This window comes from Lissotriton vulgaris, chromosome 5 (assembly GCF_964263255.1).
Source record: "Lissotriton vulgaris chromosome 5, aLisVul1.2, whole genome shotgun sequence".
Taxonomy (NCBI): domain Eukaryota; kingdom Metazoa; phylum Chordata; class Amphibia; order Caudata; family Salamandridae; genus Lissotriton; species Lissotriton vulgaris.
In genome coordinates, this window is record NC_141693.1 from 893,901,293 (window position 1) to 893,927,411 (window position 26,119).

At 44.9% G+C, this 26,119-nt stretch overlaps 1 protein-coding gene across 2 annotated transcripts in view; it reads left to right on the top strand.

Annotated features, from left to right (window-relative positions):
* Positions 1-26,119, top strand: part of MYOF (myoferlin) — a 550,379-nt gene that overhangs the window by 230,297 nt on the left and 293,963 nt on the right. For both annotated transcript variants that reach the window (XM_086922487.1, XM_086922488.1), the window contains exon 6: positions 24,286-24,452. In XM_086922487.1, coding sequence (XP_086778613.1) covers positions 24,286-24,452 — 167 coding nt within the window. The remainder of the gene's footprint in view (positions 1-24,285; positions 24,453-26,119) is intronic.

A 26,119-nucleotide genomic window follows, 5' to 3' on the forward strand; every position in this document is an offset into this window, starting at 1 on the left:
AACAGGAAGGATTTTAAATGATTAATTACGTACCCTGACGAGGCGTTTGCCTTTTTCCCCAGAATCCTCTGCAGTGCTCAGACTGCCAAAGACAGACCTGGTAGCTGGAGTTGCATGGAAGAAACCATGCTTCTCCCAGATTCCAACCGTGCTCTGAGACCAGACCACTCTACAGCTGCCCCTGTGCATTGTGGTACTTGTAGTATAAATTGGGATTGTCATTGTTGAGAAAAGTCTCCCTCTTCTTGACTGATCTTGTATACCTAAATGTAAAGCACCATCTCTCCCCGCCACTGCTCACCTCCACCTCCTGAAAAAGCACACTATCCATGGTCTCTCCTCTACCAAAAGTGGGGGTGCTGGTAACTATCCCTGACTCGCGGCCTGTAACTAGATCCCTGCACTGGACAACGCTGGAGTCCAAGGCCTCTTACAGATTAACACGTGCAAACCTTGGCCGCTGCTCAGCAAATGATGATGAGGCGGCTCTGCTAGTTTGGAATGAAGAGAAATCTACATTCCCACCACCTTTGCCATGGATGCACTAAAACTCCTGCACTGGTCGTGGTTAGAGGTGAGCGAGCCACTGAAAGCTTGAACCCTGCTTGAGCCTGAAGGTGGCTCTGTTCTTTTGGAACCTCGAACCCATAGGAAGCTGAGCTTTCATGTGGCTTCTGCTGCTTACCTCTCTCCAGGGTCGGCTCTAGGGTGGTGCATCAGGTGCAACCCCACCGGGCTTTGACTTTGGTTGGGCCCGCGAAAATATAATGGTTTTAAAAGCACCTTTTGCTGCGTTCTTTGCCTCTAGCAATTTTCAGGCAACAATTAAAAATGTAATGATAACTCAGGTGATTAATGTTTTTTTCTGGAGAGAGAGAGATCAGAGTGTTGTGTAGGGGAAGTTTTGCCTCATGGTAAGGTAGCACAGAGAGTTAATATGCCTGCTGCAAAGAACGTCTACCATGCAGATCACAAAAGGTATATAATGTAAATAGGTCAGTGGGTTACTGCTTGTGTCAGAGAGATCCTATTGTTACTTGCAGTTAATAAGTTAAAATTTTAATGTAGAACAGAGATCAATTAACTGTCATCGAAGAGCTGCATGAAAACTGTAAGGTATAGGTTGTTAGAGCGTTATGATTTTTATCCTGTTTTTCATTATCCTAATGATGCAAAATTAATCTGGGTAGAACCACCAACCATGGTGTAAAATTTTAAATTCTACGTTTGTGGTTCTCCAGACCAAGTACTCTTACACTACACTGCCTAAAAGTATGGATGACATGACTCCTACACCTTGTAGTCCTCTTTCTTATCGAACGTGTCCTATACACTGATTTACACACCTATGAATGATTCTTTTTGTCATTGGTTCCGACACCCTACACTGGTATGAGTGGTGCTATAAAACAAATTAAATGCATCTGAGAGTGAGTGGTTATGGAGATTTGAGGGGCACCGTTAAAGGGTGGTAGTGAGGGAATCTGGGCAGAGGTGGTCATTGAGGGGGGCGCCAACAGTTCCGCTAGGTGCTTCCAGTGCTAAAGTCTCCTCTGCCTCCCTCTACGTGGGATCAGTGGCATAACATTAGCCCCCACGTTGCAGGGGGCCCGAGCTCAAGGCCCCCCCCCCCTTAGCTCTTCAAATTAGTGGTGGGCCCCTGGACTGAGAGCTTCTTACTGGGTCCGGAATGTTGGGGAAATGGGGGGGGGGGGGGGGGGGGGGAAATCTTGGGGCTCAAATTTTGTTACACCAGTGCCCAGGATGTGGTTTTACGGTCAGGGCCACCTACTGTGGAGCCAGGTTTATTTATTTATTTTTTAAATTTGTATGGCGCTACAGCTACCCAAAAAGGGTTTCCCGGCGCCTGAGTCATTTGATTAGATAGAAGGAAAGTTGCCAAATTGTAGTATTACTGCAGTTGTTTCTGGAACAGCCAGGTTTTTACATATTTCCGGAATTTCGTATAGCTCTCTTCTTTCCGGATCTGAGGGGGAAGTGAGTTCCATAGAGTGGGCCCTCTCACAGCAAAAGAACGCCCTCCCGTTTTTTGGAGTTTAAATCTAGGAATAGCAAAATTTGCTGCTGTTAGAGATCGGAGATTTCTTGTTGGAAGGTAGGGACAAGCCAGGGTTTGTAGGTAGGCGGGTGCAGTTCTGGTTTTAATTTTAAACATATATGTCAGGGTTTTAAAGCTGATCCGATGTTCTATCCTGAGCCAATGTAGGTCATTCAGATGTTTAGATATTCTCTCAAACTTTGGGATCTGACACAGGAGTCGTGCAGCCGCGTTTTGGATCATTTGGAGTCGTTTTATCACTGCAAGATTTGAGCCCAAGTAAAGAATGTTACCGTAGTCAATGCGTGATGTTATTAGTGCATTGACTACGGTCTTTTGGGTGTTTTGGGGCAACATCCAAATAATTTTCTTTAGCCATTTTATTATGGTGAAGCAGAGGCCAGCGACTTTATTTGCCTGCTGCTTCATCGACAAAGTATTGTCGATAATGACTCCTAGGTTCCTTACTTGAGTGGCTGGGATGGGAAGATTACCCATCTCTGCTGGCCAGTGTAAGGGGCTCCAGAGCTCTTTATTTCTTCCAAGAAGAAGAACCTCCGTTTTATCCCCGTTTAGCTTCAACTGGTTAGTTGACATCCAGTTGAAGATTTCCTGAAGACCATTTTTCAGAACAGAGGGGGTTGAGGGGTTTGAGTCAGATAGGGAAAAAATGATCTGCGAGTCGTCAGCGTATGACATTAACGCGAGGCCCACGCTGTCGGCTAAATCGGCCAGTGGTCGCAAGTATAAATTAAAAAGCAGCGGGCTCAAGATGGAGCCCTGTGGAACTCCATGGGGGGTGAGGAACGTGTCCGAGCATGCAATGCTGGATTTGATCTGGAAAGATCTATTGGTTAGAAAAGACTTTATCCACTGAAGGGCCTCATTTCGAATGCCAATTCTCTCTAGTGTAGTCAAGAGAGTTTTATGTGAAATGGTATCAAACGCCGCACTCAAATCTAAAAGAATGAGTGCGACAGTTTGACCCTTATCCAGGAGCTTTCGAATTTTTTCGGTCACACCCAGTAAAGCGGTCTCCGTTGAGTGTCCTGTACGGAAACCTGATTGCGATGGGTGGAGGAGGTTGTTATTCTGCGTGAAGGAAGTGAGGGCGGCATGGATATGTCTCTCCATTAGTTTAGAAAAGGCAGGAAGTAATGATATAGGCCGATAGTTTGATAGGACCGTAGGGTCGGCTGAAGGTTTTTTCAGTAATGGGGTTACAATGGCGTGTTTCCAGCTTGCCGGGACAGTGGAAGTTAAAAGAGAGGAATTTAGCATGTTTGCAATAGTAATTAAGGGGGCGTTGTCAAGTTGTTTCAGGAAACGAACTGGGAGGGGATCGCAGGGAGAGCCTGACGAAATAGATTTCAAAGATATTTTTAGGGAGTCCAGAGTTATGGGGGGCCATCTCTCAAGGGAGTTTGTTTCTTCCGGGGTTCTTAAGATATGCTGCTCAGTAGCATTAACCTGGGGACTAGTAGTAAAGTTTGAGACAATAATTTCAATTTTGTCATTGAAGAATGTCGCCAGGTCTTGACATTGTTTTTTTGTTAACGGATGGGCAGTGGCTGATGTTTGGGCACCTGCTAGATCCTTTACTATATTAAATAAGGTCTTTGTTTTGTTTGTGGCATTGTTGACGGTATTAGCCACATAAAGGGCTCTGGCTCTCCTGCAGGATGTATGGTACACATTCCTTGCGTTATTGTATTTTATTTTGTTTTCGTGTTTGTAGTCTTTGCGCCAATTCCTTTCTAAAACTTTGCATTTGGATTTCTCCGCTTTGAGTAGTTCATTAAACCAAGGGGCAGGGGGGCGGTGGAAATTTCTCTTTGCCTCCGTTAAAGGAAGGCATTGGATTGTTGCTGTTTCTAGCCACTGGTTAGTAGTTTTCGCGATATTTTCCATATTTTGGTCGTAGGAGGGGGCGCTATTTATAAGTGCGTTATTCAGTCTACTCATATCTAATAGTTTCCAATTTCTCATGGATTGCGCAGGCCAGATGCGACTCCTGGAAGGAGCCGGTCTGGCTAGGCTAAAACTTACAAGGTGATGATCTGACCAGCATACAGGGCTGGTTTGAGTCCATTGTAGGTCAGGGGTATTAGAAAAAATAGGGTCCAATAGGTGACCTGCTTTGTGTGTAGAACCAGTATTGAGCAGAGTTAAATTTAAAGCAGTGAAATCTTCTATAAGATTACAACAGGCCACATTTGTTTGGTCCTCAAGGTGCAGGTTTAGGTCCCCTAAAAGTGTGAAATTTTTAGAATTTAACAGCAATGGGGCAATGTGGTTTGCTAAGTTGACTGTCCAGGAGTTAGCATTCCCTGGTGGTCTGTATATAAGAAGACCGGACAGAGTAAAATTCGGGTTGAGGGTAATTTGGAAGGAGGCGGCTTCACAGTCTGGGATATTGGCTGGGAGCAAGTTGCAAGTAAATTCTTTGAGATATATGATTGCAATCCCTCCACCCACTTGGCCTTGTCTATCTTGTCGTGCAATAGCATAGTTATCAGGGAGAGCCATAGCTACATCTGGTCCGGAGCTCTCGTGTAGCCAGGTTTCTGTTAGGAAGAGGGCACTTGGGGCGTCATCTTGTAAAAGGGTGAAGATGTCTAATTTGTGCTGAGGTAGGGATCTGCAATTAACGCTAAGGAAGGAGTAGTTGAGGTGACTGCGATTTGGGCGTTTAGTTATAGTTTGGGAAGTAGGTATTGGGTCCGAATAGGGTTGGATATTTGTAAGTTCTAATTTGCAGTTATTACAATATGTGTCCCCAAGTGGCGAGAGGCCAATACAGTCGTGATGTAATTTAGGGCGCAGCGCTTTTAATTGCATGGTGGTCATACCTGCGGCACGAGGGATGTAGGATGTCATGCCCCATGTCCCGTCCTGTCCCGGACGGGCCCAGACGGGCATGTCTTAGGCTAGTCTTTGGCGCGGGTGCTGCGCGTGTTCGCTGCGCGTCACACAGTGGGACAGATTTTTGTAGAGGACGTGCTTTAGTTCAGCTCCGCCTCTCCAAAGTTAGTTTGCCCAATCAGTGCCTGCCCCAGCCAGTAGGCAGGAAGAGGGTACCGCCCTGTGTCTTTCCCACAACAATCCTAGCGTTTGCTGAGGTTCAGGGTTCCAGAGGACATACGTTTTCCCAAGTAAGTTACACAAATTACATCACAGCGTTCCAGTCTCAGCCCAGCATTCTGTGATACTGGACAAGTCCTTTAAGCTGCCCGGGGCTATAAACAATGCATGTAACCTTGTGTAAAGTTACTGGGGTTCCTGTAAAGCGTTTGGCCTTGCGCTATATTTATAAATTTCACTGAGAGATCTAAACAAAGCCTTAACATAAGGTAAGAACAATAGATTCCCGAGCAGAGGACGGCCCGGGACCAGGGTTCGATTCCCTGCGCGGCAGGTTTCTGGACCAGGGTCAGCGGACTCGATAATTCTCTCGCCTCGGTGCCCACTCTGATCAGCGATCACACTCGGCAACTCTGGGCATTAGCTTGCCTCATCTTCACTAACGGCCCCACCAGACCGCCGGGGATGTCTGGTCTCACCCTGGAGATACCCATTAAGGGACCATCTCTCAGGAAAGCCAGGAAGGGTTTCGCAGCGGTCGAAGCGCCTTGGGACCCTCCGGGTAAGTAGTGCGCTATATAAATGCCTATACATACATACATACATACATACATTTACAGGCTGGTTTGTGCAAAGTGTGAAACTAGAAAACCTAGATAAATTGCAGCTTCTCTGCTTAAATTGTATGACCTTAGGCAAACATTTTATTTCACTAAAACTTTTTTTCTTCATTATCGCGTATAAAGCACTTTCTAATCTGTGAGTGCAGAATACCAGTTGTACAAAACAGCCACTTCTGCGAAGTGCCCCATGATCGAGAAATAAAAAAAAATTGAATGCAGAAGGGGCTTTATCATATTTTATTGGAAGTTTTTTGTATGATTTACATAGAAAATATTTAAGGGCTCGGCTCGTGTTCTGTGATCCGAGCCAGACCCTTGGCTCGGCTGTCGGTGTTAAAATGAACTTGTCTCACAGATAGTCTTGGGATGTTTGAGGGTTCACACAGTAAAGCTCAGTCTTATTGCTTGGAGTCTCACAAACGGAGTCCGACCGAGGAGCACAATCTCACACATTGGATGCAAGCCTCGCACTTAGGGGACAGGAACCTTTCTCATTACTTCTGAGTCTCACACCATGAAAAACAAAATATCAGTCCTGAGGGTGAGCAGCATCGTCTCTCACCTCGAAGCACATCTGCCCTCACTGAACGTGACTCGCGCCTTTGAGCAGGGGATCAATATAGGTCCATTGTGATGGGATGTCATGATCAGGCCTCACCTGGTGTCATTTCTAATGATGTCTTTATTATATTTGATGATTTTGAAGCCTGCCTGAAAAATTGCCATTTTTTGGGTCACAGAATGTTGACATGGATGTATCTGCTGGGAGCAGGGCCGGCCTTTAGCACGGGCGAGCTGGGCCCATGCCGCCAATATTCTGAGGGACGCACGGAGGTGTGTGCAGTAACCCCTTGGCTGCTGGGGTCATTCCCTGCCGTGCTGGGGGGAGGGGGGCACGCACAGCGCCAGGGCCAGACTGGGAACCAAAACCGGCCCTGGCAAAGTGCTCGGTCGGCGTCCCGGGGGGGGGGGGCGAAGGGGGTGCGACCGAGCTCTTTGCCGGGGCCGGTATGCTGCAAAAACGGCCCTGCAACAAAAATGGCCCGAGGGTCCAAAACCGCCCCCCACCCTTGCGGCGCACCGGGGGATTGCCCGGTGCCCGCAACGGCCAGTCCAGGCCTGCACAGCGCCCCGGTGCTCATGACGAGCACAGCTTGTCATGAGCCATGGTGGTAGTGTGCTCATGACGAGCTCAGCTCGTCATGACCACACCAGTTTCATTAGAACACTCACACAGCAGGGGAATTTGCCCAGCGTGCGAGCGTTCTAACGGTCATGACGAGCTCAGCTCGTCATGAGGACACGAGAACCGTGGCTCATGACGAGCAGAGCTCGTCATGAGCGTGGAAGGGGTTAAGCTGATGCCAACAGAAGCGCCCCTGCTGTCTTGCTCCAGCCATTTTCATGTCCTTGTGTGCTTGTTTCGGTCTGGCTTGCCTGTAAGTGGTGTTAATCTATCATTATCACACCCTGATCAATGCTTTTAGCACCCCATTGCCCCCTTCCTTGCCCTCCCTTCACTTCTTCCCCCCTGCTGACGCGCACCAATAAAACCATCATCAGCTCGAGGCAGCTATGATATCGGTGATTTATGTGAGCTGGGGGAGGTCCAGAGACGTTTGTATTCAGGGCCAGTCACTGCTCAGTAGTGGCGGCTGCCACAGAGTAGCAGTAAATAACAAGCATTTGCAATGCAATAGTGCTCGCATTACTGAAAGTTTGAGCTTTTGCAAACAATAAAGCAATGTCAATAGCTCAAACTTTCAGTAATGCGAGTCCCATTGCATTGCAAATGCTTGTTTTTATTTTAAGTATTTTTAATCATTTCATACTTTTGTTTTGGTGAAAGACTTTCTTTTTTTCATCTTACATTATATACAAATACAGTAATAAACATACACTGAAAACACCACTCCATTTAACAAACAAGGACAAACAAATGTGACAAATATACAGTGCAAATCACTATACAATTATGTACCAAATACAGTACATGTGTAGCTATGGTTCCAACAGGTTTTTTAGACCTCACTTTTGTACATAAACACTGCCTCTGATCATTGTTCTTAAGTCTAGTAATTCTGCATATATTTCAGAGGCCAACGCCAAATGGTGGACCTACTATGCTCACTTTTTACTTTAAATATTGTCCACACCACAGTTCTGGTAAGCGATAAGTGGTCATCCCATCCCAGTGGGCACCTATTTGGTCACAAATAAGATCAGTCGACTCGTTTCAAACCCACTGAGATTAATTATCGGGATCTCCTCAGGACGTCGAACACCAAGCTCAATCTTTTTATATCAAACTTCAGTCTTAATCACAAGCCGGTGAAGCACTATTGCAGCTCCAGCTATGGTCAATAGTTCCAGGAGTGCTTGTTAAATTGCCACTATTGTAGCTCATCCATTATCAGTACATCTTCCTCCATGGCTTCTGATGCAACTTCATTCATTTGTGCAATTGACCACTATACTGCATTTACCACTACAGCAAGGTAAGTAATAAAGATGCAAGTTGCAATGTATTACATTTAGAATGCATTTTAGTGTTTAAAGGCTAGTATTGGTAGTGGTATGTAGTGGTAGTGAGGGTTTTTTGCATTTGGTGGTACGTGGTGTTTAGGGGTCGCAAGAAGGTTTTTAGGGTTCAGCGATGGGTGCGGATTGTGGGCAGAAAGGAGTTTTTAGGGTGTAGTAAATAGTTTTAGGGTTCAGCGAGAGGCGGCAGACAGGGTAGTAAGGAGTTTAGGGAAAAAGAAAGGGTAATGTGTATGGGTAGTAAGGTTTTAGGATTCAGAACTGGATAGTGTATAGAACTTTAAGGAAATTTTAGGATTCAGGGGTTTGAAGTGTATCGGTATTGTACAAATTATTATTTGTATGTGTATGGTGAAGTACCAGCTCCTCCATTATGGCAGAATAGCATTGCCTCCCTGCCAGCAGAGATAAACTTGAAAAATAAAATGATATGAAAATAGTTTTATCATTTAAATTTTCTTCCCAGAGCCAAGTTTTGGGGGTGGGCCATACTTACCAGAGCACAGCATGTAGGAGGAGCGGTGGGCACTGCTGTCTGTGTGCTTGTCGGTTTGGTCAGCTGTCTTAGGACAGCCAAACCGACATGCGCACTGACATATCTACATACCAAGCTGCATTGCCGGGTGGAGAACAGCACAAAACCAACTCGCTCAGGCCAATCCCGGCGCGCTCTCATGCTGGGTAACAGTTTTACCAGCACGAGAGCAGCATCTAGATAGGCTATATGGGAGTCTGGGTGCCTCAGACTGTGCACTAGCAGAGGAGCAGAAAAGCCGAAGGTAAGTTCTTTTTTTGTTTTGTTGCTGTTCCCCCTGCTCTGTCTCACCATTTTCACCTGATACCAGCCGCTACTGGTGTGGGGTGTTAATGTTTGTAAATACTGGTGTTGAAATGCTGTTGCAAAGCATGTTTGTGGTACGTTTGGTAGTGGTAAATTTCATTTCTGTGTAAATGTGTTGTTTGCATGTGTGGTAAAGGCAGGGCTTTACGTGGGCCAGGTCTTACTGGGTCTGAGCACAGGCAGTTTTTTTAAAGGAGGCCTCGAAATGGGACTCTGTCGGGATCTGTTTTGTGCCCTGAAACAGGCGGTCCGTTTTTTCTCGGACTGCAGTGACGGCAGGCACATGGATGTGCGCTGCTCACTTCTCACAAGTGGAGAAGTTATGGCATGATGGAGCGTTGTAGGGGAAGGGAAATCCTTTAAAGAGTCATTTTCTCTCTGGATTTCCCTTCTCTTTTTGAAACTCAAGACCATCAACATTGTTGTAGTGTATGTCACCAGGGCTTGAAGTGGAAGCTTTTTCAGTATTATTTACAAGCCATAGTTGCTGCCTATTTATCGTATGCAACTAACAACCATTGACAAAGCCAATAGTGCTGACTTATTATAGGTATGATGTTACTTGTATCCTATATCTGGATGCAATGACAGAAACCGCAAAATACAAGTCGGGCGGCACACTATGCTAACCTTTTAGGTGTTTTTTAAGACGCATCCTTAATTACATTGGTCACGCCCCTTTGAGAGACCCCCGAGTTTTTTTATCCCACTTAAAGCCCTGGGAAAAAGTTATGCGTTGTTGGATCATTCATGGTAGTAACCTATATTAATTAACACCAATGTATTCCTGGTAACTGGTGCAGCTCCCCCCCTGAGCTCCAGAACATTTTCTCCCTGATCACTAGTGCAGGTTCCCCCATGGGCACCACTGCAACTTTCTTCATCAATGTCACTAGTGCAGCCTTCTCCATGGTCACTACTGCAGCTTACTCCATGGTCTGTGACGCAACTCCCTCAGTGATTACCAGTGAAACTATTCCCATGGTCCTCAAGGATGATTATCACTACTTCAGTTTAGTTTGCAGTTTTATATTGCGCGAAGCAAGCTTTTGTTAACACCAGAGTGCTTCAAACAATTGCAGCCCTATGCACAAAGTAGAACATTTCTAAACTCTCTTCATCTTAGGAGTACATATATAAATATAACAAAATGTAATTAGATGGTAGTGTCGCAGGATTTCTTGGAGTGTTTTTTGCCTCGTGGGTATCGCCGTGACTAGTGCAGGAAAAGAGGCATTTCAACTTCACCTCTGCTGTGAATTTTCGTATTAAACGTGTTATAGGTAAGCAAGTCTCTGGGATTGTATCCTCTGTGAATGCAGTGGACTGACGATTCATTCTCACCAGTGCGGCCATCTGTGTCCACTTGTTGTGGAGCTGCCTCCATTGTCATCGCTGCAGCACCCTCTTTGCTCACAAGTGCGGTCCTGTGTCTGACCAATGAGCGCAGCTCCTTCAACGGCCACTAGAGTTGCTTCAATCCTTGTCACTAGTACAGCTCTCCCTCCGATCGCCAGTATAGCTCCTGCCCTGATCACTAGTGCAACAGACTAACTCGGTATCAATCTCTCTCCCCTTCACTAGCGCAACTCCTTCCGCCATCACTAGTGCAGTTTCCTTTAGTCGTAGGGTCACTAGTGCTGTCCTCTCCCTAATAGCGAGTGATGTGTTCTTGATCACTAGTGCAGCCCTGACCCAGACCACTACTGGTGCTCCAGTGATCTGAGCGAGATCCACTCCTCCCCATGGAAAGCCCAACGTAGCTTGCCCCCTCCCTACTCCAGAGCCTCCCAGGCTGGCCTCCCCTCCCCTCCCAGCCCCAATCCCTCCCCTCTCTCCTCCTTCCCCTCTGGCTGCACAAACATGGAGAGCTGCGGTGCGTGCAAGGGCTGGATTGGGACCCGCTGCTGGTGTGAGGGGGCACCTCGTCCCTGGTGGGGGGCAGCATGGGAGCCCGCTGGATCCCCACCAAGAGGGAGAAGTATGGTGTGGGTGAGTATCGTGGCATGCACTTTGATAATTACCGGCACTTCCTTCTGCACTGTAGAAAGTTTAGAAACTCTGCCCTGTATGCCTGAGAGGGCTGCATGGGGCGCCCCGTCCAAGGAAACATTTCATCCTAGAGGCCCTGTACTTGCCCCTGCGCTTATTGTGGGACGCCGGGTGTATGCTCCTCTCCTCGGCCCTGAGACACTTCCTCCCCATCCAAGCCCCATGCCCTCTATTACCCCACTGACAGTTGGCGCAAGCTCCGTCTCGCACAATCTCTGGGACCCACCTCTTAAGCCTCCCATGACCTCTGGACAAAAGCCTCCTTTAAATGCGCCATCCACGGGGAATGATGTCGCAGTGCATCGCAAAACTGTGCTAACGTCATCAAACAAAGCCACATTCAGGAATGCCTATCGCTGAGTATTGTTAGGGATTTAGGACTTGGAAACAATATATTTTTTCTGTACTGGATCTCCCTTTTCAGGCTTGGGAAAAGCATGCCTCCCATCTCCCCCATAGCCCTGCGACCAACCCCTGCTGGTCCCCCGTCATAAACTTAATTTAAAAGGGCCTCCTGGGAATGATGTCACAATGCACCTCAAAATCGTGCTGACATCATCAAAAAAGCCACATTTAGGAATGCCTATGGTTGGCGCTCTAGAGATTCAGAACTAGATATTTATTCTCTGCACTGCATTTTTTAAGGCCCGGCACATGCATGCCTTCCATCCCCCTGGAGCCAACCCCACCCCGTGGGACACACGCATGGCCCATCCCGTCCCTGAAAATGATCCTGAGGCCCGAACGCACATACGTCCAATATTATTCTCCCATGTCCTTGGAAACATGCCCACACCCCACCCTTTAACCTTGTGCCACCTCAGATGCCCTGCTTTTCTCTTAGCCAGCTGCCTCGGTGCCCTGCCCCCTCCTACAATGACTCTACAGATCCTGAAATGTAACACCAATTCAAACTAGTGGTGCGCGCGCACCACAGAGGAGCGGGGGGGAGGGAGCGTGGCAGCGGCAGCGAGGCGAACGCACACTGCTGCACGACACGGACAGGAATGGGCGTTAGAAAGGCGGGTTATGCGCCCGCCTTTGCCCAATCGCGTGCCTTTTTAAAAAAAAAAAGCACGCAAAAGCCAATGCCTGCTTGCGAAAGCCTGATCACACGCACGAGCATGTGATCAGCTTTCAAAACCCCTTTCAAGAGGTCTCATGCTGCGCGGACAGTGCTGCGCACTGCAACGTTAGGCAATAGGTCTCGCATTGACAGTAGTTTGAGCTATTGCCATTGTAAATGACATTGTATTTTATTTGTGCTTTTATTTGTAAAATATAAATAATTCCAGTGGTATTTGCTATGCCAACATTTTAAACTCTTGTAAATGGGAGACATATTGCATTGTATTTATGCGAGTTTGAGTTATAGTTCTTGTTTATGATAATGCCCTTTTATTAATGGTTTCGTTTTCAAACAGTTTTGTATGCTTCCAGTGAACTAATTGGAACAACTACTAACACAACTAAAATGAAGTATTTGTGACTGGAAATTTAAGGAGTAGATTGTTTTCTGTAATAACGTACAGTATAGTATATACTTCTTAACACAATACCACATAGGGCCTCTACTAAAATTAATTAATGCCCAACAGTATTTAGGTTCTCTCTTCACGCGAGCACACACATGCTGCCGGGGCTGCGCCAACATTAGAACTGACCCCTTGCCTCATGGGTTGCACTGAGATGGGCTATTTGGCAGCCTCCTTCTGCTGGTCGCAGACAGAGGTGCGCGAGCTGTACCCAAGTTTTGGATATTTATTACAATTTGTCAATGTTCATACCGGCAAACACCAGCTTGAATTAACCCCTTGCATGCTGATGATGAACCCCAGCAGTCATGCACTACGGTGCTCGTGTGATGATGACGGCTGGGGTTCGTCATGGCCCGCCCCTGTTCATTTGTTTACCGCACAGCGGCGGAAACGGGCCAGCAGCGAAGGGGTTAAGGCCTGTTATCTTAAAGTCTGGGCGAGGGGTAATCAACAGCACACCGACCAGAGCTCAGTGTTGGAGGTAGAGCGCCGGGCAGCAGCCTAACATTATTGTAAACTAGCTGGAAAGAAATTCTTTGACTGTGCTGCTGCTGAGCGCGATGCCCCTGAACTGTGCGCCGTGCTCGTTATTACATTATAATAAAATTAAAAACAAGCGCTGTCCATGGGCCTGCTAAAAATAAGCGCCTCTGTTGAGGGGAGACATGCTAACAGAACATAATGAAATCTTTTTTTTAACTTGCGTTTTCACAAAAGTTACATCCTCAGGGAGATAGGGGCATATTGAAAGTACACGGGTGAGGAGCAAATGAAGGGAGATAACGTTTATTGCAGAGCTGTTGCTTGGGAATGGGAGAGGTGCGCTGGCTGGGTCTTCTGCCTGCTGTTACTGAGGCGGCGCAGGCCTGATTCCTGTGATTAGTTGTCACAACAACATTGTAATTTAAGTGTGGTGAAGCACCCAAGGATGTGGATTACATCGGTGTTAAAGTTGTGCATTACCAGAAATTACAAGCAGGCTGCTCAATGTTTAAATAGTGATTTTATATATGTTATGTTTAACATTTTTGTATTTATTAGATTTTGCTGATGTGCGTACCGGCAACCACCAGCTTAAATTAAGCCCCCTGCAGGGGATTACTGCGCCAACATTAGAATTTACCCTTTTCCCTCAGTGGGTCGCACTCAGACGGGGCCTCTCTGGCAGCCTCCTCCAGCAGGTCTCAGACGGAGGCGCCCAAGCTGTGCCCACATTTTTTATATTTATTACAATTTGTCAATATGCATACCACCAGACACTGGCTTAAATTAAGGCCGGTTATCTTGAAAGCTGGAGGAGGATTAGTCAACAGCACACCGACCACAGCTCAGGGGTAGAGGGAAAGTGCCAGCGAGCAGCCAGACACCATTATAAACAAGCTAGAAATCCGTGCTCCCTTAAATTTGTAACCCAAAAAACGGTGGCATACAATTCAAGTCCAAAAATACTACTAACACAATACCACAAATGGCTTCTACTAAAAGCAATTAACACCCAACTGTATTTAGGTTCTCTACTGCAGGCTCTTTGGCAGCCTCCTCCTGCTGGTCGCGGACAGAGGCACGTGAACTGTGCCCCTATTTTTTGTATTTATTGCAATTTATGGATGTGCATATCAACAGACACTGCCTTAAATTAAGGCCTGTTATCTGCAAGGCTGGGGCAGGGGCAGTCAACAGCACACTGACCAGAGCTCAGCGGTCACGGGAGAGCGCCTGGCAGCAGCCTAACGCTATTGTAAACAAGCTGGAAAAATTGCTATGACTGTGCTGCTGCTAAGCGCGGTGTCCCTGAACTGTGCGCCACACTCTGTATTCCATTATTATACAAAATTTTGAAAAATGAGCGCTGTCCATGGGCTTGATGAAGATAGCCGGCTCTGTATATAAGCAGCGTGCTAATTTGGGTGCAAACAAAATAATGAGGACAAGCCTTTTCCATAGACCTGTTTATTCTCTCACACATATAACAAGCATTGGCATAGCCAATAGATCTCGCCCTTGGGACCTTATAAGTGTTTAGCCATGCAACAGTTGATGTTGTTGCACCAAGGATATTGTGCTGGGTAACTGAACACTCATAAGGTCCCCAAGGTGAGACCTATTAGCTATGCCAGTGCTTGTTTACACCTGTGCTCCCTTATCGTTTTTACTTTCAATGTATTTACTGTTGTAATATGGCCATATACCATGTTAGAATAGTAAATAAGAACGGCTGCCATTCAATATCACGCATGCTTCAAGACAAACGTGTGCGCTTCAGCAGCTATCTCTGAATTGTCATGAAAGAAAATCCTTTGCAACACTGTTAGCCAGGCATGTGCATGCAGTTTCACATATTCGTTCTCGTGCAAATGGAAGAGAAAAAACATGAAAACCAATATTCCTACTTTACAGAGCTGAGACTCACTGGATTGGTAAATGCTTGTTAATTTGGCCCACACAGGCTATGATTCATAACCTGTTCACAATGTACCAATACTAAAAGACCAATTCTTAAAGATCCCGACAGGATAAAGCCACTTGGCACAGTTGTCAGTTACATATTTCCTATATGAGGTATCAACCAACTAAAGGCACCGTAAGATTCTTCAGAAGAAAATCCACCCCATCTTTAAAAACAGCAGAATATTACAGATTATTTTACAAACGGCGGAGCAGTATCAAACTGCTACTTTAAAAGAATGATGGAAAATAAATAGTGAAACAAGGCAGATCACCTAAATGGGCAAGACAAGCATTCTTTTTAAGCAGAAGATTTCGTTATTGAGCCAAGACTGTGTGCATTCAAATGCCTGTGAGTATACATGCACGCTTTCGATTGTATATACCTGCTTCCCTCTTGTTTTGTAGATATTAGCATCACTCCTTTGCAGGATTGCTTCCTTAATTACTTTGTCATTGCAAAAGAATGACTAATTCCCTCTGCCATATTGTGAATACCTGACCCTTTTAGGTTTGGCTTGACAACGTGCTGTATGCTAGGCCTATATTTGACTACTCTATAAAATATACCTGAAATGGACTTTGTCTTTGCCTAGAGAAGTGTTTCTCTCCCAACTTATACTATTGCTTATTTTGTATATCATTTAAACTCTCATGAATTACTTGCAATAGAATATATAAGGTAATTTACTATTCAATTCTTAATCTTACAGATGGATAGTATACAAAACCTAATCTTTTTTGATTTGTTTCTTCATTGCAACAAGCCTTGTGCCAATACCGGTTTTCCTAATGGTGTTTAACTTCAGAAAACAGTTTACTAGCATCTTAATTCTAGCCGTTACTTTTGACACAGGGAATCCATAACTCACCTCCAGAAACTGTCACAAGTCTCTAATTCGCATGTGATAGATTCTCAACTCTTACAGGTCAGGGTGGATAACCGCCGCAGAGAGAAGAGGTGTTTGGATACTATATGCAGAGGTTGTGGAACCTTTAGAGCATTTGAACTTGCATAGTTTGGCTAAAGCAGCAGACTCTGCAGTACTACAACAAAAGCAAAAGGAAAGCAACATAGGCGATTAATGCAGAAAAGGACTGTGCAGGTCATCTGCTCTATCCCAGTCTGTTTATTACCATTTGGATGGGTATCGCAATACGTTTTGGTAGTCTGGTATGACTTTACAATCCTTTTCAGTGGGGACTGGAGCCTCATTCGGTTTGGTGGATGTGTCAAGTCAGCAGGACAAGTATGTGAGTTTTAATAAGTTATGAGATTTGGTGGGTGAGTCTGAAGAAATGTACCATATTGTCTGCATATTTACCTGGTTGTTACGGGCACCCACTCCCAGGGAAATGTTCATTCATTTTAGGTAGAGAACAGTGCAATAGTAGAGTCAGATTCCTAAATAGCCAGTTCTGTGGCATAAAACAATTGTGCCATCTTGCAGAATGAGGTGAAGTGCCCCTGATACTCATTTATCTCATGAATAATCATATGTCATTTGCTTAAAGGGGTCTCCAGAAAGGAGGGGCCCCACGCAAGTGAAGCAGTTAATTGTAGACCGGGGATGGGTTAGGTGTTTAATCTGTCTTCATTATGTTATCATAGGGTTCTGTTGATGTCCTATGATGCAGTGTGGTATGTTGTAGATTGTAGTGCTGTTTTGCGTGTGTTGATACCTACCTAATAGGTATATGGTTGTGTTCCATTTAAAGGTGATTCAGAGGTCCGTTCAGAGCACTTGTAAAGAATTGTTATTTCTTAATAGGTAAGAAGGAGCAGCAGAAATAGAAGTCAGAACAGCACAGCCGAACACTGCCTCTACCTATCTCCGGTCCCTTCCTTCAACTGTCTGGCATTTGGTCTCCCCACTCAAAGCACACACACATCCTGCATTCTATATTCCATCCATTCCACATGGCTCTGCTCTACACAAGGCATCATAGTATTACATCATACCATACTGTGACTCACTTACCACACACCTTCCCTCTTCAAACGACTAGGTAAACTAAATTTCTAAATAATTATAGAGAAGAACAAATTAAAATACTGTGAAAGAAACCACCTAGTGCAACAAATGAAACAGAAGCCACGAGCGAGTAACCAGGGTTTCAAGATAATAACCAGCGTGCTCCTTGCTCCTCACTTACTGAAAATCGTGTCTTGAAGAAATGGTTCACAACATCTTTCCTTCTTTCATTTAGTTGCTTCCCTGTGAAATGGATTAAAAAATGAACCAGCGCGCGCCTCGCACTTACAGAAGCAGCAGGGGGAGTGGGAGAGGAGGGGGCCTGTGGCTGTTTCCCTTGCCGGAGCCAGCAGGAACCATATGTTAAAGCTTGCTCCCACAAGGGAATCGCCAAATGTTCCTGCGTTGCATTCAAAGCAATGCATGCAGGTTTTAAACTGAAAAACTGAATCGATTGCAAAAAGGTCTTTTTGCCTATGGAGCGCATGCGCGCTGCGTAGGCGAGACCTAAAAAGCACACATACGTATGTATATTGGATGAATCATAGGCTTGCGACAGCAGCGATTCTAACGGTTGCACAGTGTTAACGGAAGTGCAAGGAGAAGTTGATACGGGCGAAAAGGCGCAGCGTTAACTTGCTCATTTCTAGAAAAAACATCAATTTATTAAAACTTTAAGGACTAAAATTTACGTGCAAAACAGACATGTTATAACTTGTACAGTGCTCCCTTCAATCTGCAACATAAAAAAATGTGGCAGATGATGCAGGTCCAAAAATACTACTAGCACAAAACGGGCTTCACCAACTTTAGAACTGACCCCTTGCCTCAGTGGATCGCACTCAAACAGGGTCTCTGGCAGCCTCTTCCTGCACAACCTTTAACAAGCTCTTACTCCCCCCTCCACCCCCCCAAAAAGTTTGTACCCTATACTTGAAGGAGAGCTTCTAACGCCGCCAAATGTTGTTCGGGTCCGGATGGGCGGAGCAAAAAAGAGACAGGGCGGTTAAAAAAAAGCCTAATTGTAAATCACAACACATACCATGAACAATGACGCAAGCCATCAGAAAGATGAGCGGGGCTTCATTTCAGCTTCCAAAATATCCTCTACCACAATATGTCTCACAGAGCGAGCATCACATGCGTGCAGGAACACTAGGCGAGACCTAAAAGATTACTTGTCTTGCTGGCAGACATCCGCCTTGTGGCATCTTCTTCTGTTCCTGCTTGAAGCACACCTTGGCTCCCCAAAGCCAATCGCAATGCTGCAATGCTGCGTTGTGATTGGTCTGAGCATCTTGGTTTAGCACCCAGACATGAAGTGGGAGCCTGTGAATGTTCCTCACCAGGCTGTGTATTACAGTCCGGTGGGACCATGCAAAGTTTGGCCAGCCGAGACGGTCGACTAAACATTCATGCACACAGAAGTGCCCACTACTCCTCCCCTTGCTAGCTATGGAAACAAGCACCTCCCTGCCCCACAAACCTGCCAGACAACGGAAAAACAAAATAAGTGTTGTTAATTTTCCTTTTTTCTCTGCGCAGAATGCATTGGGGTGGCGTTCTTCTGCGTTAGCTGAGGAGCTGCTGCTGCTCAGCCAGATACTGACCAGTTAACTCAAACCTTCATTCACCAGCATCAGCAAGGGCGCCACATTTTTCTCCTCTCAAGGCTCTATCTTAAGAAAGGCTGCTTTGACAGGGAGGTTGGATTTCGCTTTAGAATTTAGAGACCGGTGTTTCTTTCTATTTTTTTCAACCGTATCAAGATCGTAAACTGAATACATTTTATTTGGTGTTTGCACTGCAATCACATAGAATTAGAATCTTATTTAGTTGCCGTTGCATGTTTATCAATAACCTAATGCATGTGAAACAAATCTTTCAGCCATGTTGTCACAGAGGGAAATCGATAAGGGATTAATTTGGACCAGCCCCACAGCTGGAAGTCTTGCTTTTTATTCAGTCTAAGCCAACATCCTCCTTGGAGCAGCTGAAGGCGCATATTTTGTGTTGTCTAGTAGGGCACACCTCTCTGTAGCGCTTTAAACTTAATCATCACAATGATGGTAATAAATAACATTTGCAGATTCTTAAAACACCAAATCCTCAAAAACCTGATATGTCACAATGGCCCAAAAATTGGTGTTAATTTGGTGTCATATATAAAAATGTCCCTCTTAGATTAACTATAAATGATATTGCGCGGTCTGTAAATAACGTAATTGGAAATTAAGATTCTGCTAATGAAACCCCGTAAACTCCCTCTTCTGTTGATCTGAAGAGCCTGCAATTCTTTGACCTGAACTCTTTAACCATCTCAACTTTGCTGACCCTTTGCCCACATTTTTTCTTCACTGACTGGATCTGCTCCCTCTTCGAACCTCTTGCGTGCAGTCAAAAAAAGAAACCAGCATTTTGCAATGGAATAGGTCTCGCATTAGGAAAGTGTGAGCTATTGGTATTGTAAATGACAAATTTTTCAAATATGTGTTGGCTTTGAAAATATATAAATAATAGCATTGTTATTCACAAAGCCAATAGCTTCCACTTTCCTAATGCGAGTCCTATTGGCTATGGCAATGCTTATTGGTAGCAAGCAAGGACACTGCTGTTGTGGTGCTGAGTGATGATGTGGTGGTGTCCCAGAGTGATGTGGTGGTGTCCCAGAGTGATGTGGTGGTGTCCCAGAGTGATGTGGTGGTGTCCCAGAGTGATGTGGTGGTGTCCCTGAGTGATGTGGTGCAGTAACACAGACCAGAAGCTAAGAACATGCAGGGTTGAGTGCTACAAAGCGCGTTCAGTTTCAAAGCACAGAATGATGGAGCCGGGAAAAAGCAAGGGGAAACAGGAAAACACAGGGAGAGTGTATAATGATAGAGGCAGCGAGAGCTGGGGCTTGGACAGCAATCCAGTACGGGGTCGAGAAGGCACTAAATGGGAGAACACAGAAAACACCCAGGGCCAAGGAAAGAAGATGCAAGCACACAAGCAAAACAAGCTCCCTGCATTGCTGTGGCGGGGGCGGGAGCGCATTCCTTTGAAGTCTGATTGGGGGGGAGGGCGGCAGCCTTTGAAGTCTGATGCGAGGCACAGACAATTGGTGGTGCGTGACATGGCTGGTTTGTGCATGTGCTTAGATCACATGAACTGTGTCTAATCGGCCGTTTTGGTAGACTGTTCTTTTCCCCTTACTATAATCTGGCCGGAGCAATGCGCAAGTGCATTGGCTCAGGCGAGACCTAAAAATCACATAGACCCTCAAAAACTTTACAAGATTTGCATTTGTAGCATGGCATTAAAAATAAATTTTTGTTTGTGAAGGAAGTAGCATTTTTTGGCAAATAAAAAGGGAAATGCTTACGGGCAGTCACTATAGTACATGGGTGCGTTTTAACCCTTTACAGTCCTTCACGATAAATCTGTCTGACATTTACGCACGTATGATTTTCTTTTACACCATATGGTTTGTAGTTGTTGTTTGTTTTGAAATAATTGGCAAAATAAGATTTCCATTTTTTTCATGCTACTTTCATTTTTATTAACCTTGACTTGATCAAATGCTTGATCCAAACCCCCTGACATTTGGACCTGTGGTCTTCAAACCACACACAGTTCTTTGCTGCCGGTACATTGACCTACCGAGCTGTCTTATTGCTTTCATCATGCTCAATACAGTCTTCCTGGTGCGTCATTGGCACGGGCTCAAGTAGGTTCAGGGCATGTTGCTGCCAGAAATGAGGGTTCCTCTAGCCCCGGGATATACTGGTTAAATCTGTATTTAAGGAACTGAGGCCTTTGTAAAACTCTTGCCCATCCCTTGATTCTTGGAATGCCCAAGGGCGTCGTCTCTTCCAGCACTGAGCACACCCCTGGGCCATGGAAGTTTGCATCATCTGAAACGTCATCTAGTAACATTTCCTTTGCACTCGCCACACACTGCCAAAGAGTAACAAAAGGCTGATACATCACCAGCCAGGGGCTGGGCCTTGAACTGGCTTCTCTCTATTGCTACAGTGTGAAACTTCTGTACCATTTCTATGGTTTGTGTGTGAATGCGGAGTGTGTGACCCTTCGAGAGACACTTCCACGTGATTAAGTCAATGACTAGTATTTATATGTTTCTGAGCATTCTATTACTGTAGCCAGACCTAAACTTTCCCTTAAAACAAGCCAGACCTGTTGGGGATACCAATATTTGTTAACCGTATCAAAAGAATTGGTAAATAAAAACGATTTTGCTGTGAAGTAGAATTATAAATATTTCAATTCTGAAAATATTAGGCAGTCACTTAAACATTACAACGGTCTGTGGAAAGGAAGTTGTCTTCAGAAGGCGTCAGTCGATCACTTGTCCTTTTCTTAGTAATCTGTAGTTTCTCTCTTTGAGCCACTTTAAATCTTTTCCTTCCCACATCTTTCTGAAATTGGGCATATCTCACACATAATCCTAATGATTGTCATTATACTTTGCATTCTGCATGTGCTAGGCAACTTGGTGCACAGAATGCAGTGTCTGTCGCTTTAAAAAACCTACTTAAACACAATATTTGGTAAAAGCAAATAGCGTTCGGGAACAAGATGGATATAAACACGAGAAATGTAAATTGGGGCTGCATCACTGAGACGGATTACCTCGAGGGTGTTAGTCACTCGGGAGCAGTCGATCAGCACTCGTGGGGAACTTGAAGTTGTTTCACGTCACGGCGTTGGACTTGCTGGTTTGGGAGCAGAGTAGGCTCCGTGGCCTCGTTGTACAACGACCTCCTCTCGGGGTGCTCCTTTGCCCCTCAAGCACTGCTGGTGGTAAATCTGTGGGGACCGAGCGAAGACCAACATGGGACGGGACACTCCTGGTGAGACACCACATCTGCTTACTCACCTATACGACTTGTGAATGTGACCCAAGAGACAATAATGTAGTGTTTTAGGTCTGAGTGATGTGGCGTGGGAATGCAAAAATGGCAAACAGATTGTTTTATGTCACCACTGAGAGGCGTTTGTTTTTACGATCTGCAAACCATAGCGACTGTGGATGGTTCAGGCGTTACCAAGCTGATTTTAGTGGGAGCCCCTTTTAAGAGGCAGTGTTTAGTATGCCGAGCAGTTGGGCCCAGAGATGGGCATATGTGTGGGGTATGAATAATTTGCCATGATAGCATAAAATCATTAAATTGCTACACTGAATTTTCCCATCATATGGGATGTATTGCCATCTTTTGGCTGCCTGTTGTCCTTAATTTTGCAGCTAGTATAGGGACTGTATTTATGGGTGTTTGTGTGCCCTGATCTTTAAATAGACTGCAATGTATTGTGGTGACTGTAGAGACCAGACATTTAAGAGGATGGAGGACTAGCCTTGATAGTAGGTGTTTGGGCAGAGGCAACCGCGGCCAGCTGGTTCAATACAGACACCTGGCCGGTCTGTGGCAGACGTCTGGTCTGGAGTCACCTTGCAGCACCAGCTATTAATTGTACAGTGCCTTACCTTTAAGGTCACTTTGAGGGTGTGAGACAATGCACTGGGCAGTTGGATTAAGGAGCCAGGTTTTGAACTTTGCAATTATAAAGGATGGAAGGAGAGGCCTTGATTTTTCTGACTGCAGATACCTAGAGCCATGGTCCTAATTTTACTGAATTTCTATCTAATGGTTTTACGGTCGCTGATCTCAAATTTACTTGAATACGTTTTAATCTAAGCTAATGGAGCCTATGATACGTAGCACAAAGACAATTGTCAAGCTTTGGTTAGTAAAAGGATGTTACAACCACTTTAAACTGAGTCCAGTAGCGTGCAGCCTTTTTTTTTCATTTAGTCTGTCACAGTATTCTATATTGTATGTGGGCATGTGCGTTTGTGTGTGCGTGTGCAGACACATAAACGGATATGAAAGTCTGAGGAAGGTTGCATCTCCACATCTCATGCTAGTGTTTAGGTACCAATTTATTTCTCCCAGAAATGTGAAGCACTGCCAACCTGAATGCACAGTTTAGCCTTGAGGGGTATTCGCGTCTGCTCTCTTCTGGTGCTCCCACTGGTAGGTCACCACACTGACCACATTGAGCAAAGTGCAGACCACGCCCGCACAGCAGTGGTGCTGGCATTGAATTAGCCATTTTCAAATGCAACCCTTATAATTAATGCATACAGGAGATAGGCCACAAATCAAAGGTTTCCATGGTCATTGATTATAATAGAGTCTGAGATTGTTATTCTTTTTTTTCTGTGCAAGTTTTGTTAACATTTAATCATCACCCCTTAGGGGTGTGCTGGCCAGCATAGTTAAGGCTTTAAAAAAATATTCTCATAAAATTAATAGTCCATAGTTCCTCTTTTATTGCTCTATCTATGCCTTCCTAAAGTAGTGGACGCCACGCTGAATTTTTAAGTGGTGTGGCTGGAAGTGAATTGTGCACCCTGCCCACCAACAAGGACCAGGACATTTTCATCCTTGCCTTTTCAAAAGTCTGTGTACAGTATGCTTTTTGCTCTTGTGGGCAGATTGTGTTGAACTGCACTGCTTGTCCTGATGTTGTTTGCAGAATGCTAGTTCTATAATGGTTCCCGTATCTTGGATCCAAGGTCCCCATAGATGTGGAAGGAGCCTATTCCTTCTTGTTTTGCTGGCAGTTTAGCAGATTGCAAGCTGTTGTGTTTTAGTTCACTCTTTTAAAGTGGTCTTCAAATCTTACAACATTTGCCATTATAAGTGGCCCTATTTGTCCACAGGCGCTCCATTTACCCGTACATATCTGAAAGAGTTCTTTGTCGAGATACCCTAAGACGCCTGTAAAATTGTATTTTATTTGCACTCTTTCCTGATGTGCATATGTACTACGTGCTTCTTCATTTGCCCCTATCCCCTGCTGCCCCCTTCAGACAAGTCAGCCATTCCACCCCTCCCCAGAAGGGCAGCGTGACTTACATTTTCACATACGTCAGACCTATCTGTGTATAGATCATAATGTTCTTCATGGTAATATAAAGTTTCAGCTTCTCCCTCTTAAGATGCAAACTTTCCTTTCTACATTCTGATTGACTTTTTGTCTCATTTACTCTTCTGATGAAAATACTGGGCAGGGAAATGTGCACTCTGTAATCTTGTCATATATATATTTTTTTAAGATGGTGATGCAGATGGTGAAGGTGATGGAGATGGAGGTGATACCGGCGGTTATGGTGGAATTACGTCAGGAGGATCACCTGGGAAGGGCGACAATCAGATTGCACAACGTTTAACAAGAGGAAAGAAAAATAGGAGAATCCTATCCAACAAACCCCAGGACTTTCAGGTAATCTACCTCCAGAGGTTCCCAATAGTTTTAAATTGAATGTTGAGCATGTCTAATGGGTTATTTCGTGGAAGGCGACTGAATCAAGAGCAGGGAGTAAGCAATATGTTTTGAATGGAGTCTTTCTTGGAGATTGTCATGCATACATATTGATCGGAGAGTTGTACTTTGTTAATCTTCAGGCAATAATCATGGTGGGACCTGTACACAAGTGCGTCATAGCTGGTGGTGTTTTGCAGTAGAAATTCTGCTGAATGTTGGTTGCAAAGTTCTTGGCAATTGTAGATCGGATCCATGATAACTTGTAGTTGTGCAGACATTTCTTTTTCTGTGGTAAGTCAAATTTCAATCACACCAGGGCTCTGTGTTAAGTCACCTTCAAATCTGGGGCAGCCAGGATCCTGACACCCATGGATTTAATTTTTCTTTTTAGTTTTGGAAGTTGCTTTGAATGCCTATGTTTTCTATTGCCAGCTTAGAAGTCTCCAAAGCTCAAGTAAGTATTAATTTTAGTAAATGTAACCCAAACTATATTGTCTTGGAAATTTCCTGTAATCATTCAGCTCTATTCTGGAGTGGAGATGTAGATTAATGGCTGTTTTGGAAGCTGTCTCTATCTGCACCGAGGTCTGTACAATAATGTTTCAGAATAAATACTGCAAAACTGGAGAACCCTGGTCTTTTGTCTCTGAATATAACCAGGATATATACGCATTTATGGCTTCAAAATTGCAAAACGTAACCATAAACAAACCTCACCCAGACTCCTCTTCTGTTGTGTTGGGTAGCTGATAACCAGTTTGTTTCACATACAAACAGTTGACGTAAGCAGATGGTGAAAGGGGGGCAGGGGGTGAGCAGCAGTGAACATGCTGCTTGATGTATTCTTTTCCTAGGAACTTGCAATATACAACGCCTTAATTGTTTCTGCTTGTTCAGGTCAATGCCAGCGACTAGTTGGATTTCAGCTCCAAGCAACTGGTTACTGTTTAACTGGATGACTATATCTGGATGACTGTGGTTAGAACACCCTTCTCTGGTTACATTGTATGATGATGAAGTGCTGTCAATCACTATGGGAACCGGATCTGCTTGGAGAGGATCAGGGCTGTAGAGAGAAGCCCAGTCTACTGGGTAACTAAGATCCCCAAAGTATGCCAGTTTATAGAAGCAAGATCAGAATGGGCATCAAGTGAGGGGCTGGAAGCAGTCGAACATTAAGCAGTGGAGCCAGCAGACCATAATCTCCAGCACTAAGATGAGCCTTGAGGAATGTTCTCCATAGCAACAGACTTCCGTAGGTTTATATTAGAATTCCTGTTTCGTTTCAAGCACGCTTGAAATATCTAAAAGTACTTGGCGTGGGCCTTCAACAAGTGAGTGATTCATCGGCACAGAGCTTGCTGCAATAAAGGTGTGAATGATCCTTTCCCACCTTGCGTAACTGAGGTTTTGTGTGGTATCTAGGTAGAGGAGACCAGGCTGCCTCTTTTTCCATTTGTAACTTATGTTGATATCTAATTATATTGCTCTTGAGCCCTTCATGAGCTCTACGAAGTTACTAACCTGCCCTAATGTTTCTGGGCAAGTTATGAACGTCATTTTTTCTTGACCATCTCAATGTGACTTTACAGTAGCCATTTTAAAATAGTCTCATCCACCCAGCG